The sequence below is a fragment of the Podarcis filfolensis genome (assembly GCF_964270895.1).
Source record: "Podarcis filfolensis genome assembly, chromosome: 2".
NCBI classification, from domain to species: Eukaryota; Metazoa; Chordata; class Lepidosauria; order Squamata; family Lacertidae; genus Podarcis; species Podarcis filfolensis.
Window position 1 is genome coordinate 64363766 of NC_139605.1, and position 14021 is coordinate 64377786.

The window sequence follows — 14021 nt, forward strand, 5'->3', positions numbered from 1 at the left end:
TAGAAATTAAGTATTAGAAATTAAGTCCCAACTTCTGGATCAAAAATATTTGGCAGTTGCTTTTCTGGTTAGGCTTACAGTGTGAACTGTTGAGCTTCTGCCAGCATTGACCCTGGGAAACTTAATGCACTTTTGTATTTCAGTGTCACCTATGTGTGTTCTATTTCATCAGGGTGATGCTGGAATCCCAGGAGAACCAGGGATTCAAGGGCCAAAGGTAAACTTCCTTTTTGTAGCTCCCCGCCCCCAGTCATATATATTATGGGTAACAAAGTAGAATCAATGCAGTATTGGCATACAGGCTGATTGTGTTAAATTTCAATCCTAAATATTTTTGGTGATTGAGAGTCATATTCTACACTACATAGAGCAAACTGAATCAGAAATTAAAGATTGTTTTTCCCTTTCACTTTGGTCCTATGGGGCTCAACCATTCTTAAAGAATAGCTTGAATAGCCATCAGAACAGCTGTACCGTGTTTAAAGACTGTCATTTAGAGCCTGAATTCTTTTTGAAGGATGCTCAATATTTGGACATTGGGGTGAAAGCAAGATTGTAATGTTCACCTAAATTTGTATTAATCTCAGGGAGAACAAGGAAGTATTGGGCCCATAGGCGAGAAGGGCAAGGAAGGACTACCAGGGCCAAAGGTAAGCATCTCCTTGAATGGTACAGTAAAACTGATGAACACCCTTCTTAGAAAATGAGAGTGTTCTTTGCACTTCTTTTGAACGCTACAGGGAAAACAAGGAAGCGTTGGCCCAATGGGAGACAAAGGCATAGACGGTAAACCAGGGCCAAAGGTAAGCAGCGCATGGGAAAGCATAAAAAGACTGGCACTTGCCTTGCTCAAAAACTAAGAGTTTTCCACTCCACCTTTTTTAAACACTACAGGGGGAACCTGGAGGCCCTGGCCCAATGGGAGACAAAGGCAAAGATGGTCTACCAGGGCCAAAGGTAAGTGGTGCATGGGAAAGAATAGTAAGACTAGCACCTGGCCTGCTTAGAAACTGAGAGTTTTCCACTACACCTCTTTCAAACATTACAGGGAGAACCAGGAAGTGTTGGCCCAATGGGAGAGAAAGGAACAGATGGTCTACCAGGGCCAAAGGTAAGCATCTTCTTGAATGATACAGTAAAACTGATGAACACCCTTCTTAGAAAATGAGTGTGTTCTTTGCACTTCTTTTGAATGCTACAGGGAAAACAAGGAAGCGTTGGCCCAATGGGAGATAAAGGAATAGATGGTCTACCAGGGCCAAAGGTAAGGAACACATGGGAATGGATAAAAGACTAGCACATGTCTTGTTCAGAAACTGAAATTTTTCCATTGCACCTCTTATAAACTCTCCAGGGAGAACCAGGAAGTGTTGGCCCAATGGGAGACAAAGGAATAGATGGTCTACCAGGGCCAAAGGTAAGCAGTGCATGGGAAAGAATAAAAAAAGCTAGTGCTTGCCTTGGTGAGAAACTGAGAGTTTTCCATTGCACCTTTTTAAAACACTACAGGGAGAACCAGGAAGTCCTGGCCCAGTAGGGGAGAGAGGCATAGATGGTCTACCAGGGGCAAAGGTAAGCAGTGCATGAGAAAGGATAAAAAGGCTAGCACTTTCCTTGGTGAGCAACTGAGAGTTTTCCATTGCACCTCTTTTAAACACTACAGGGAGAACCAGGAAGTCCTGGCCCAGTAGGGGAGAGAGGCATAGATGGTCTACCAGGGCCAATGGTAAGGAGCACATGGGAGTTGATAAAAGACTAGCACATGTCTTGTTAAGAAACAGAGTTTTCCATTGCACCTTTTTTAAAACACTATAGGGAGAACCAGGAAGTCCTGGCCCAGTAGGGGAGAGAGGCATAGATGGTCTACCAGGGGCAAAGGTAAGCAGTGCATGGGAAAGAATGCTAAGATTAGCACAATCCATGCTTAGATACTTAGAGTTTCCTATTGCACCTCTTTCAAATAATACAGGGAGAACCAGGAAACATTGGCCCTGTGGGAAAAAGAGGCATGAGTGGTCTACCAGGGCCAAAGGTGGGTATTACATGGGAAAGGATAACAAGATCCTAAGCACATAGCCTGCTAAGAAACCAAGTTTTTCCATTCTCCCTCTTTCAAAATTGACAGGGAAACCGGGGAAGCATTGGCCCAACAGGGGAGAGAGGCATGGATGGGCTACCTGGGCCAAAGGTAAGCAGTGCATGGGAATGACGGCTAAGATTTAGCACATGCCCTGCTTGAAAACTTAAAGTCTTCCATTGCACCTCTTTCAAACACTACAGGGAAATCCAGGAAGCATTGGTCAGACTGGGGAAAAAGGCATAAAAGGGCAACCAGGAGCAAGGGTAAGCAGCACATCAGAAAATATACTAAGACTTGATGATACCTGCTCAGAAACTGAGAGTTCCATTGCCCTTCCTTAAACACCACAGGGAAAACGAGGAAGCGCTGGCTCAGTGGGAGAGAGAGGCATAGATGGGCTACCAGGGCCTAAGGTAAGCAGTGCATGGAGAAGAATGCTAAGATTAGCATATGCCCTGCTTACCAACTGAGAGTTTTCCACTGCATCTCTTTCGAACATTATAGGGAGAACCCGGAAGCATTGGCCCAATGGGAGAGAAAGGCTTAGATGGTCTAGCAGGGCCGAAGGTAAGCAGAGCACGGGAAAGATTGTAAGGTTGTTTAGTTCATTTAAGTTTATGTATATGGCACATTTGCACAGTGAGCTGTTCCTAAAGCAGCTTACAACAAATTCCCTTTTTCCTATTAAACTGCAAAACATTGATTGGGGAGAAAGCAGTTTTGTAAAGACAACAACAATTCAGCAACAAACGTAGAATATACTGTCTTCAATATTACAAAAATATAATCTAGACCTAACGCCTAAGTATAGAGCAAAATGAAAGTTAACGGACAATAAAAACAGTACAGCAGAAGAATGGTCTTTTAACTAGATGGTTCACATCTGGCTTCCTCATCTGTCCTCCAGAGGAGGCTGGCAGAAACAGAGGGCAGTGCTGAGGAGGGCAGTGGTGGTGACTCTTCTTACCCAGCCTCCCAGATGTCCAGCTGCTTGTACTGGTCTTATTGCCCTGCTTAAAAATTGAGACTTTTCCATTTCACCTCTTTCAAACATTGCAGGGTGAACCAGGAAGCCCTGGTCCAATAGGAGAGAAAGGCATAGATGGTCTACCAGGGCCAAAGGTAAGCAACGCATGGATAGATAGATTGATTTATTGCGGCCATTGGCCCATATCAGAAACAATACATCAAAATTTATCCATAAACAATACAATTTAAACAGTTCCAAAATTAAAACACCCATATAAAACCAATTTTACTTCAGTTAAGTAAACACTATACACAATAAGCTCCCTCTATGTAAACTGCAATTCAAATCCATCAGATTTTGGGGGGTATGCGTCTTAGTTCTGGCACTTATTGATGGTACTTAAGTTTAGCTAAGCTGTCAGAGTCATACAGAGATCCATTTCTCCTCTTTTGAAATAAAACATTAATCAGGTATCTAGCGACTGCAAGGGATCTACTTGTATCTTCGTCGTTTAATAAGTATATTATTTGGGCTTCCTGAGGTCTATCAGCTATTCTCGATAAATATGGGGCCAGAAACTTGGACCGTGAAGCCGAATGTAATGGACAACAGAAGATTATATGGTATAACGATTCTATAGATCCACTTTTACAGTCACAGAGGAGTGAGATCTGTCCTTTGGAGAGTCTGTTACCCAACACGTTTGATGGGAAAACATTGAATCTAGCCTTTATAAAGGCATACCTGTGCGTCACCACAGATAAGGTAGTTAAATAAGATGGAAGTTTCGTAGGTGGTGTTAAGCCAAGGTTTATCGGCGAACAGGTGCCACCACCTGTCGCAATATTAAATTGTAAATCCATCTCCTCTAATTTGTGAGTTATAATTCTCTTGGCAGAAATTAAATCCAATTTTAATAGTTCAGATGGAGATAGTCCTAGGGACACAAGTTTCCCATGTAGTATTTTTGCCCAGGGGCTAGGGAAGTCATCTCTCCAGAGACACTGTATCAAGAGGAGATTTGGAAGTTTATGCCATAATGCCAACCAGTAACAAAGGATGCATTTCCATAATGTGGTTTCTAGAGATGTAACATTTAGTTCCAGACGTATAGCAGTATTGCTTACACACCTGGGTAATTTTAGCAACCTTCTTAGAAGCTGGTTTTGGATTACCTCCAAATGGGTTAGATTAACAAAGGGCCCCCATATTGGGATTGCATATGCTATTGTTGCAATCACCTTTGCCTTGAAAACTTTTAACATTGATGGAATATGGAAAGCCCCATCTGAAAAGAAAAAACGCAGTATCGCAAAGGCAAGGGCTTTTGCTCTGTTTAATACATATGCAAGATGGACCTTCCAGCCCATGTTGTGTTGGAGAAGGACTCCCAAGTACTGAAATTTAAAGACTTGGTCAATAGCTTTTCCGTCTATTCTCCAATTATAGGTTTTTCGACTCTTGGAGAAAATTAGGACTTTGGACTTAGCATGGTTAATTGTAAGAAAATTTGATTTGCAGTAAACATCGAAAATTTTTAATGCCCTCCTAAGGCCGACTCTTGAGAAGGAAAGGATCACTGCATCGTCTGCGTAGAGTAGAAGGGGGCAACGATATTGGGCAAGACGGGGGGCGTGGATCGTTTCTTGAGAATCTATCAGAGGCACCCTCATATCACTTATAAATAGATTAAAAAGGGTCGGAGCAAGGATACATCCTTGACGAACACCTCTATTGATAGTTACTGAATTTGAGAGGTCGCCGGCCGGAGTGATTCTCACCCTGGCGGCCGATCCGTCGTGCAATTTAGTTATTAGCCACAAAAGTCTTTTGTCTATTCCCCATCGGGCTAATTTTCCCCAAAGTAATCCTCTGGGGATGCTGTCAAAAGCGGCCTTTAAATCAATGAAGGCCGCACAAAGTTGGCCTCTATTTGGGGAGGAATATTTCCGGGCAAGGTGGTATAAAACTAAGACATGATCAACCGCTGACTGATTCGGTCTAAAACCAGCCTGTTCTGGCCCAATCAGGTTGTTCTCTTCGGCCCACTTAGTAAGCTTAGTTAACAAGAACCGTGCATATATTTTCCCAATTAATGACAATAAACTGATATTCCTGTAATTTCCCGGATCATCTGTCGAGCCCTTTTTATGAATTGGAACAATAATCGCCTCCTTCCATATTCTTGGTACCTTCCCACTGTTATTTACGGCATCAAACGTAGCGGCCAGGATTTTCGCCCACCAGTCTGCATGAAGTTTTATAGCTTCCGCCGGGACTAGGTCAGGACCGGGGGCTTTTCCGATTTTAAGATTAGAAATGAGTCCGTGGATTTCTTCCGGGTCAGTGGGTGGCCAAAGAGGGAGCTGCTCATCAAATCTATCGATTGTATTAATATTAAGGTCTGGTACGGCAAAATAGTTCCTTAGAAAGGATTCCCAAACTGGGGCCGGAATAACTGTTAAGGGGTATCTTTTAGATTTTCTGTTAACCAACAGCCAGAATTTTCGGGAATTACGGGTACTTGAGGCAGCTATAAGTGCTTGCCAGCGGTTCAGTTGCCATTCCTGTTTGGCCTTTTTTTGCACATATTTGTAAGCTGATTTTGCCTGATAGTACTCCTTGGGAAGCGTAGTCGCCCCTGAGGATTTGTAATCATTATAAATAGCACAAAGATGTTGTTTGGCTTGTTTACAATTACGGTTAAACCACAGTGCACCTGTCTTAAAGTGGGCCCAATTTGCCTGGTGGGTTGGGACAGTAAAGAATGACGTAAGGTCCTTCAACAGATTGGCAAATAGATTAATAGTTTGATCGTGTTCATATGAGGTTATGCCAAGGGCTGAATAGGTTTGTATGATCTCCTGCTGAAAAAATTCGGAATATTTTTGAGCCTGCGTTACAGACCACTTTATACCCTTCACTCGTAATGCCGTATTAGTACCCTCTACTGGGTTTTCGGCGTTAGTATCTAATTGAGTTGGATGACTGTGCTCAACCCCATGCCAGTCTAGGTCAAACGTAGCAGCAAGTGGAAGGTGGTCACTGAGCTGGATATTGCCAATCTTAAAAGAGAGAGCTTTCGAAATCAGGTCACTCGAGGCTAAAAGGTAATCTAGTACACTGTTTGATTTTATACCTAGGTGGGTATACTCCCCCGGTATATCAGGAGGGCAGCAACCATTCAGGGGTACTAGGTTTAAGCGAATAGCCATTTGGTAAAGAAGTACTCCAGCCTCGTTTACTTTAGAGTCTTTTGAGGCTCTCCCTAAGGCATGTCTCAAATCATAATTGTCGAGGCATGGAGCAGTCCACCATTTAGCTTTAGTTAAATCGACCCAATTTGCTGCTATACGTGCGTTAAAGTCACCACCAATTAAGGATTGGCTATTGGAATATTTGACTCGGCATGATACTAGATGATCTTCTAATATTTCCCATCTATCATGCAGTTCAAGGGACGAACCCCCTGGCGGGAGATAGACATTGGAGATTAACAGTGATACTTTCCCCCCCGACATCAACCCGGATAAAGCATAAGGGGGGGCAGTCGAAACTAATGAAAATTTGAAATGCAGCTTCAGTGAGATACCAATTACTAGACCACCTTTCGGCCGTCCTCCTTTCTGGGAGGGGCAAGCTGGAAGGGATAGTAGGTCAAATCCGTTTATGACAATTTCACCCTCCTCCCAAGTTTCTTGCAATAGAATGATATGAAACGAGTTGATATACGACTGGAATTCTGGGTCACATTTTTTCCTACGCCAGCCAGCGATGTTCCAACAAAGGATCGATATTGGTGGTTTTCTGGGTTGTCCGGCTAACCGTCATTTAAGCAACGCATGGGAAAGGATAGTAAGATTAGCGCATGTCCTAAATAGAAACTGCGTTTTCCATTGCACCTCCTTCAAATATTACAGGGAGAACCAGGAGGCAATGGCTCAGTAGGAGACAAATGCATTGATGGGCTACCAGGGCCAAAGGTAAGCAGCATATGGAAAAGGATAGTGAGGTTAGGCATCATTCATATCAATGCAAGCATATCTGCTTGCTTGACAAAACAATCTCCCCTCTCCTACCCTCTCCCCACTGATCTGGGGGTTCTCCCACCCACTCCAGCAAATGGCAGGGCACAGGGGGAGAAGAGGGAAGGAAATTGTGCTAGTAGAATGCCTTGTGTGGGCTTCTGCTAGCAGAATCTGGATCCAGCCCTGGAACTTTTCCATTGCACCTCTTTCAAACATTTCAGGGAGAACCCGGAAGCCCTGGCCCGACAGGAGAAAAAGGCACAGATGGTCTACCAGGGCCAAAGGTAAGGAACACATGGGAAAGAATAGTAAGACTAGCACCTGGCCTGCTTAGAAACTGAGAGTTTTCCATTGCACCTCTCTCAAACTTTATAGGGAGACCCAGGAAGTGTTGGCCCAACAGGAGAGAAAGGCACAGATGGCCTTCCAGGGCCAAAGGTAAGTATCACATTGGAAAGGATAGTGAGACTAGCACCTGGCCTGCTTAGAAACTGAGAGTTTTCCATTGCACCTCCTTCAAACATTACAGGGAGAACCAGGAAGTGTTGGCCCAATAGGAGTGAATGGAATAAATGGTCTACCAGGGCCAAAGGTAAGTATCAAATGGGAAGGGTAGTAAGGTCTGGATATGAACATGCAAAATGCTTCATTCGCAATGAAATTGCAACTTGCCTTTACAGCAGCATCCCCTCACATCTAATGGGATGTTTCACTGCCATGCTCTCCAACATTCAGGAGCAGCTTATCAGATGTTTGAAGAAAACTTTTGTAGCTGAAAAAGTCCACATGTAGAAGACTTCCCTTGGATCATAGCCCAAGACTAGTATTAACCCTGCTTGGTAACAGAGAGCAAAATGAACCATGGTAATCAAATGTATGCATCAAAACACAGGTGGTCATTTTTGTTTCAGGATGATGACCATTTTGGATCAGAGAGGTGTTGGGAGGGTCCTGCTTAATCTGCTCCCCAACTGCTTCTTTTCTTATGTAACTCCTTCCCCTCCCAAGCCTCTTCCTTTCCATATGATTCTCGATGTATGTTTTACTTTTGGAACACGCACAAGACATGAATGGTGCAGAGCAGGGTATTTGCATGCTTACTGTGAAATGGTGAGGTCCAGGTTCACATGAAATTCCGTTTCATGTTGAATTGGTGAGACAGCTTGAGCCCTTTTGTCTATGTGATGGTGAATGCTGAAAAGCAGGGCAGCTAGTGTGGTTTAAAGAGCTGTATGCACTTGGATTTCCACATGGGAGGATGGCAATGGAATGAGCTTTGGCTGGTATTGGCACATAGATATCAGAAATTGCTAGTGTGCTAGCAGGGCTTCTGGTGCTGCACATCCAACTTCCCATACCTAGTGACCTCAAACCCTGGCTCTTTGAATGTTTTATCCTGCACTTATGGAGCTCTGTCCTCCACACCAGGCACCATTAAATTAGAACAAAAACTGCCAAATTAAGGCAAATTAAGATAGAACGTTCATTTTCTCTGCTAATACAGGATAAAAAACAATACTGCATTAATTTTTTATAAAATAAAATGTAGAATCATTCTAACATAAAGACATGCAGAGTAAAAAACACACACAAACACGAATCTGCTAATTAATTTAATGCATAATAATTCAATAATTTGATTACCAGTACAGGAAATGACAACAGAGTGTACAAATTTTATGTCCCTACAGCAAACGACATTATTTCATAGATGGCATGTTTATTTGCTCTGGTAACAGGAAGAAGCAAATAGGTTAGTTTGGAAATACTGTATCATGAAATCAGGATGGAATGTAAAATAGCATAAGTATCTTTGTTTCGCATGATCAGCATAACATTAGCCCAAGGAAAATAGAGAACTGAAATATTTTCAAGAGTTGGGAGTCCTTTTCCAAAAAATAAAAGAGAAGAGGAGTTTGGATTTGATATCCCGTTTTATTACTACCCTAAGGAGTCTCAAAGCAGCTCACAATCTCCTTTTCCCTTCCTCCCCCACAACAAGCACACTCTGTGAAGTGAGGGAGGCTGAGAGATTTCAGAGAAGTGTAACTAGCCCAAAGTCACCCAACAGCTGCATGTGGAGGAGTGGGGACGCGAACCCGCTTCACCAGATTACGAGTCCACCGCTCTTAACCACTACACCACACTGTATCTGTAATCAGCCTCTTCTAGGGCATTGTATCATATGAGCTGCAGGTTTCTTTATTACCTGAAGATTTTCTGATCCATGGGTCACCAATGCAGTGTCCAACATAGAGGGATTTTTGTGGGGAGGATCTTTCTGGAGATTACAGCTAGGGTGCTCTTGCTTCCACTGCCCACCCCCAAAAAATAGGCTTGGAGGAAAAAAATTGAAATTTCTTCAGATTGCAACTGTGCCCACAAACCCAAAAGGGGTGGTGACCCCTATTCTATTCTGAATGTCAGGCTCAAAGCAAAATGAAGACCTATAGATGAAATATAAATAAATCATAATCTCCATTTAGGAAGGATGCCCAGTCTAGACTTGAGTTAAAAGTGTATTTGCATTTAACCTGCAAGTTTTTTGCAATGCAAATTGCTTCAAGGGGGGGGGGTTGTTGATAATTAGTAATGTCAGAGCTAATATGGAGAAAGAATCTAACCCTTTCTTCCTCTGCTGAGGAAATCGCCTCTGATAATCCCTATTTGATTCATAGAATCCTAGAACTGTAGAGTTGGAAGGGACCCTAAGGATCATCTAGTCCAACCCCCTGCAATGCAGGAATATGCAACTGTCCCATACGGGGATCGCACTTGCAAACTTGGCGTTATCAGCACCAGGCTCTAACCAACTGAGCTCCTTTGAAATAAAATACCAGATACAGAAGAGGATTGTTTTCCCTGGACCACAGCAGAATTAAATTCCCTCTCCATATTGCCTCTGGTAATTATCCTGCCCACCAAGCAATTACAATTTGCATTCTTAAAAACCTGCCATGATGCACACAGAACTGCATTACTGTAGGAACAGCAGGTCTCATTTAAGCCTCCTACTTTTTCAGTCTTCCAGGAAAGAAGATAGGTGTGATATGAAATGATAAAACAGTAAACTGGCCAGCTGCATTGAGCTAGATGCCCCTGACATATGACCATAATGGTGATACCTTTCTTGCTTTCTGAAGCACCCACCCAGCTGAACTTAATAGCTTTTCCCCACTGAAGGAGGAAGTGGAGCAAGCCAGCAGAGAGGGGACAAAAATGTATGGCTTGAACCAGTGCAACGTTCATTGGTATGCTTCTCTGTTCAATCAGTTAGGAAGATGGGAAAAGAGTGTTCTTTTAATTGCCTCTTTGGTCATTCCAAGATAAAATATTTTAGAACTGGTTATGTAATTTTTCATGAGTCTTCTTCTTGAAGAAAGGGAAACATTTGTTTATGCTACGTCCATTTAGGCAAGTTGCTAATCCTTTAGAGCTAATCTGTATTTCATGAAGTCTGCATCAAACTTACCTTCCTCTTTATTAGGTTATAGCTCTTTTTATGCTGGAAAACTGAAGAACGTAGTGTTTCAGAATACCTACAGTAAATGTGGCAACTATCTTAATTTATAAAGATTTGACGTGCTAGAGTGTCTTTTTGCTACTTGCCATGTTAATTTTTCATAAACTACAGAGATTACAAAAAGAAATATTTGACAGTGTAAACAATGCAAGCACAAAATACAATATGTGAAAGCAAAAGTATAATCGTGACATGATTAAGTTTATATGCCAGGCTAATTTCTTGTTCAAAAGTTAGTTGGTTTTGCAGCAGTGTGGTGTGCATATTGTTACACTAAAACCTGCAGGGCGGTTTTATTATCTTGTATCTGATTTGGCTGATTCGTTTTGCAGCTGGATTGTGTGAAGGTCTTTTAAGCCTGCTATTGCTTATGCTGTGCTCCTCAAGACACATAGATATGTGACGTATCTTGTCTCTGAATCAATATTTTAGAGTAACAAACATTTATTTTCAGGGTGAACCTGGTGAAAGAGGAGCAGATGGACACATTGGGCCAAGGGTATGAATTACTTTTGTTCTTTCCTTAGCTTGCTAAAATAAATACTCAAGCTGAAATAAACATACACTGTGAGATTTGTGGAAGATAAATTAACTAGGGATTTTCCCCGTTGTCAACAATACAATCAGTATAAATATTCTGGAGTAGAAAATGGTTTCCTTGAATTTCAGTCTTTGACATTTGTGTGTGGACTTATAAAATGGGTTGGGTACTAGTTTTGACTTTTATAGGCCATTGAAAACCTCAAAGGGAGGTTCCATGTGCTATGACATCTCTGTATTCCATATTGAAGTGCATTCGAATCATTTTGCACCAGGACCTATGTCATGAATCATTGTCAGGGACTGGCAGCTCTCTGATGATTGTGTTGCAGAAAGAAGAGGGCAGGAGATTGATCCAGGAGGAGGGGGCAGTTATTTATGGTGTTTGGCTCCACCTGCGAGGCTGGAGCCGGGGGGGGGGGCTGGGGGCTTAAGAGAAAAGGTCCAACAGAAATGGAGGTGGGTGCAAGATGTGTGAAGAGACAGTAAGATTTAGACTGCAGCCCTAGACACGCTTAACTGGGTGGTTCCATCATTGAACTCAAAGGGGATTTACTACTGAGTAGACATACATAGAGAATTGCACTGTTTGGCTGCAGCCCTATAGCTGCTTCCCTTTGAATAAGCTCCTTTGGAATCTGACTTCTTATTTACTTCTGAGTAGACAAGCATAGGATTGTTGTGCCAAAGCATAGAGGAATAAAAATATTTTCATAGCTCATGACATTGAGAGTGTGCTTGGAGGATTTCCGTGGTGGAGGAATTCCGTAGTTGTGTTGCTACTACTGCAAAAGCATCTGCCAAGGTTATCTTAACTAATGATGGCTCTAAGAGCAGGACCTCCAGTACCCAATGGGCCTTAATGGGACTGTCACAGCATAGGTGGTTTATTCCACTTTCATCCAGTGAACAGTTATTATCTAGACTGTAGCAATTAAAGCACCGTATTTAAGTATGAAACTAGAATTTACTGTGACTTCTTAATAGCATGTGACAAGCAGAAAATTATTTCTATTCCCATAAAGTTTACAATTACCTTTTCTTTTCTTTGTAGGGTCCTCCAGGCCTGAAAGGAGAACAGGGTGATACAGTAGTAATTGACTATGATGGTAGAATCTTGGAAGCTCTCAAGGTAACCTTTATGATAATAATGTGATAATTATACAATTTGCTTCAACATGAAGTGGCACTAAATTTTAGTAACATTAGAAGTGCCCTGATACATCAGACCAAAGGGTGATTTGGCTCAGTGTCCTGTTTCCCACCTTTGGAAAGCCTACAAAGAAGGACATGATGGCAAGATTGATACTCAAATAGAATCAAAAGTCCAACATACAAGCCAGTTTGAGGAATTTGGGCATGGTCCACAGAAGCCATCGCAAACTGTCCACGTTGCCAGAGCTTTTTGCTACAACTCCACCACCAAATCTGTCATCAAAAGCAAGGGACAATCAAAGGCAAAGGACCTTGAAAGAGAAATGTTATGACAAGGCAACAATGTCTGGATGCTCTGGAAGGAAGTGAGAGTCAAATGTGGAATCCTTTATACAGTTCATGCTAGGCTAGTGCAATAATTTGTGCCTATAGTGGTATATATGTTGTTTCTGAATAGGCCAAAAGCAGCTAAGCTGTTCAGAGTGGTGACTATCAAAACTGTTTTTAGAAACCACTAGAAACAGCTGTAGGCAAATTCAGGCACATCTGGTGGGAGTGACTCACAAATGAAATAAGCAGCTCTTTGTTACTTAGCGGGTTGTAACTTCCATAATGACTGCAAGGAGACTGATTGGGGTAGAATTTCAGTTTGTCCTTTCAGATCAAATGGGGGGGGGGGTTATATAATAATGTTCTCAACAATAAAAAATGTTTAGATGATGGTCTTTTCAATTGGAAAAGTATTTGAATAGCATAAATATTTAATTCTTAATACATTTGAAAACTATTCTAACTGTTTTATAACAGGCTGCAGGGAAACTCAGATTGACGGTAAAATGGTTTTTTGCCAGATGCCTGTGTGGATTTATTTTTTTTAATGGCCTAGCATGTGGCTTTTCTGCTTTAGATTTTTTGATCATGGTTCTCAGAAATTTTCTACCAAACATTTGATTTCTGTTAACAAAATAATGACATAATCCCTTAGGTTGAATCATTGGCAGCATGATGTCAGACACAGTGATAATCAAGTAATGAATGTGTTTAATTGCTTTGTTTCATAGTTTCTGGCTTGCTTCTTTAAAATTGCATTAGGCATTATTTTGAAAACATGCTTCACATTTCATGTTGAAATCAGTGGGATTTAAGAGTGCTTACGTTTGGCTCACTATTCCCATCATCATTACATTAAGATGGCAGAACTCCCAAGGGGAGTTGTCCTCTGTCCCAGCTAGGTGTTGCTCTAGTCATCTGCAGGGGAAACTGTAGCTGTGCTCTAATGGTTGAGAATTCTGAAGACTCCTTTGGAGACAGGCAGAAAAAGCAGCAGGGGGTCATGGAGTCACTTCCCACCTTTCTCTATTGTTTCTGATCATCCCCTTCCTAGCCTCTTGGGGAAATTATCTGCATTATGGAAGATGGATTTAAATTGGAAACTAGATGACCTGCTAACCGTAGATTTTGTTGCCAGTTGTTTTTCATCTCTGTTAATTCAAAATGTTTGTATTAACAGCAGTTAACAGATAATTTGCTGTCTTTTGTTCCAGGGCCCGCCAGGTCCCCAAGGGCCCCCAGGCCCCCAAGGAGCTCCAGGACCAAAGGTTGGGTTTTACTCCCTTTTACATAAAATGTATTTTGTTCTGTACTGTACTCAGTACCTGCTTGGCAACACTGAGCTTGGTTTATATGTGAATCTTCTGTTCATGGCATATCCCCTTGGATAACTTT

At 42.0% G+C, this 14021-nt stretch overlaps 1 protein-coding gene across 6 annotated transcripts in view; it reads left to right on the forward strand.

The window, feature by feature from the left end:
- Positions 1-14021, forward strand: part of COL23A1 (collagen type XXIII alpha 1 chain) — a 311227-nt gene that overhangs the window by 274626 nt on the left and 22580 nt on the right. For 2 of the 6 annotated variants that reach the window (XM_083592224.1, XM_083592225.1), the window contains 24 exons: positions 173-217; positions 588-650; positions 741-803; positions 895-957; positions 1049-1111; positions 1202-1264; positions 1355-1417; positions 1510-1572; positions 1664-1726; positions 1816-1878; positions 1970-2032; positions 2126-2188; positions 2281-2343; positions 2431-2493; positions 2585-2647; positions 3140-3202; positions 6971-7033; positions 7300-7362; positions 7454-7516; positions 7608-7670; positions 11056-11100; positions 12196-12273; positions 13104-13127; positions 13841-13894. In XM_083592224.1, coding sequence (XP_083448350.1) covers positions 173-217; positions 588-650; positions 741-803; positions 895-957; positions 1049-1111; positions 1202-1264; positions 1355-1417; positions 1510-1572; positions 1664-1726; positions 1816-1878; positions 1970-2032; positions 2126-2188; positions 2281-2343; positions 2431-2493; positions 2585-2647; positions 3140-3202; positions 6971-7033; positions 7300-7362; positions 7454-7516; positions 7608-7670; positions 11056-11100; positions 12196-12273; positions 13104-13127; positions 13841-13894 — 1443 coding nt within the window. The remainder of the gene's footprint in view (positions 1-172; positions 218-587; positions 651-740; positions 804-894; positions 958-1048; positions 1112-1201; positions 1265-1354; positions 1418-1509; positions 1573-1663; positions 1727-1815; positions 1879-1969; positions 2033-2125; positions 2189-2280; positions 2344-2430; positions 2494-2584; positions 2648-3139; positions 3203-6970; positions 7034-7299; positions 7363-7453; positions 7517-7607; positions 7671-11055; positions 11101-12195; positions 12274-13103; positions 13128-13840; positions 13895-14021) is intronic. The other 4 variants (XM_083592227.1, XM_083592228.1, XM_083592226.1 and 1 more) reach the window with 3 other exon arrangements.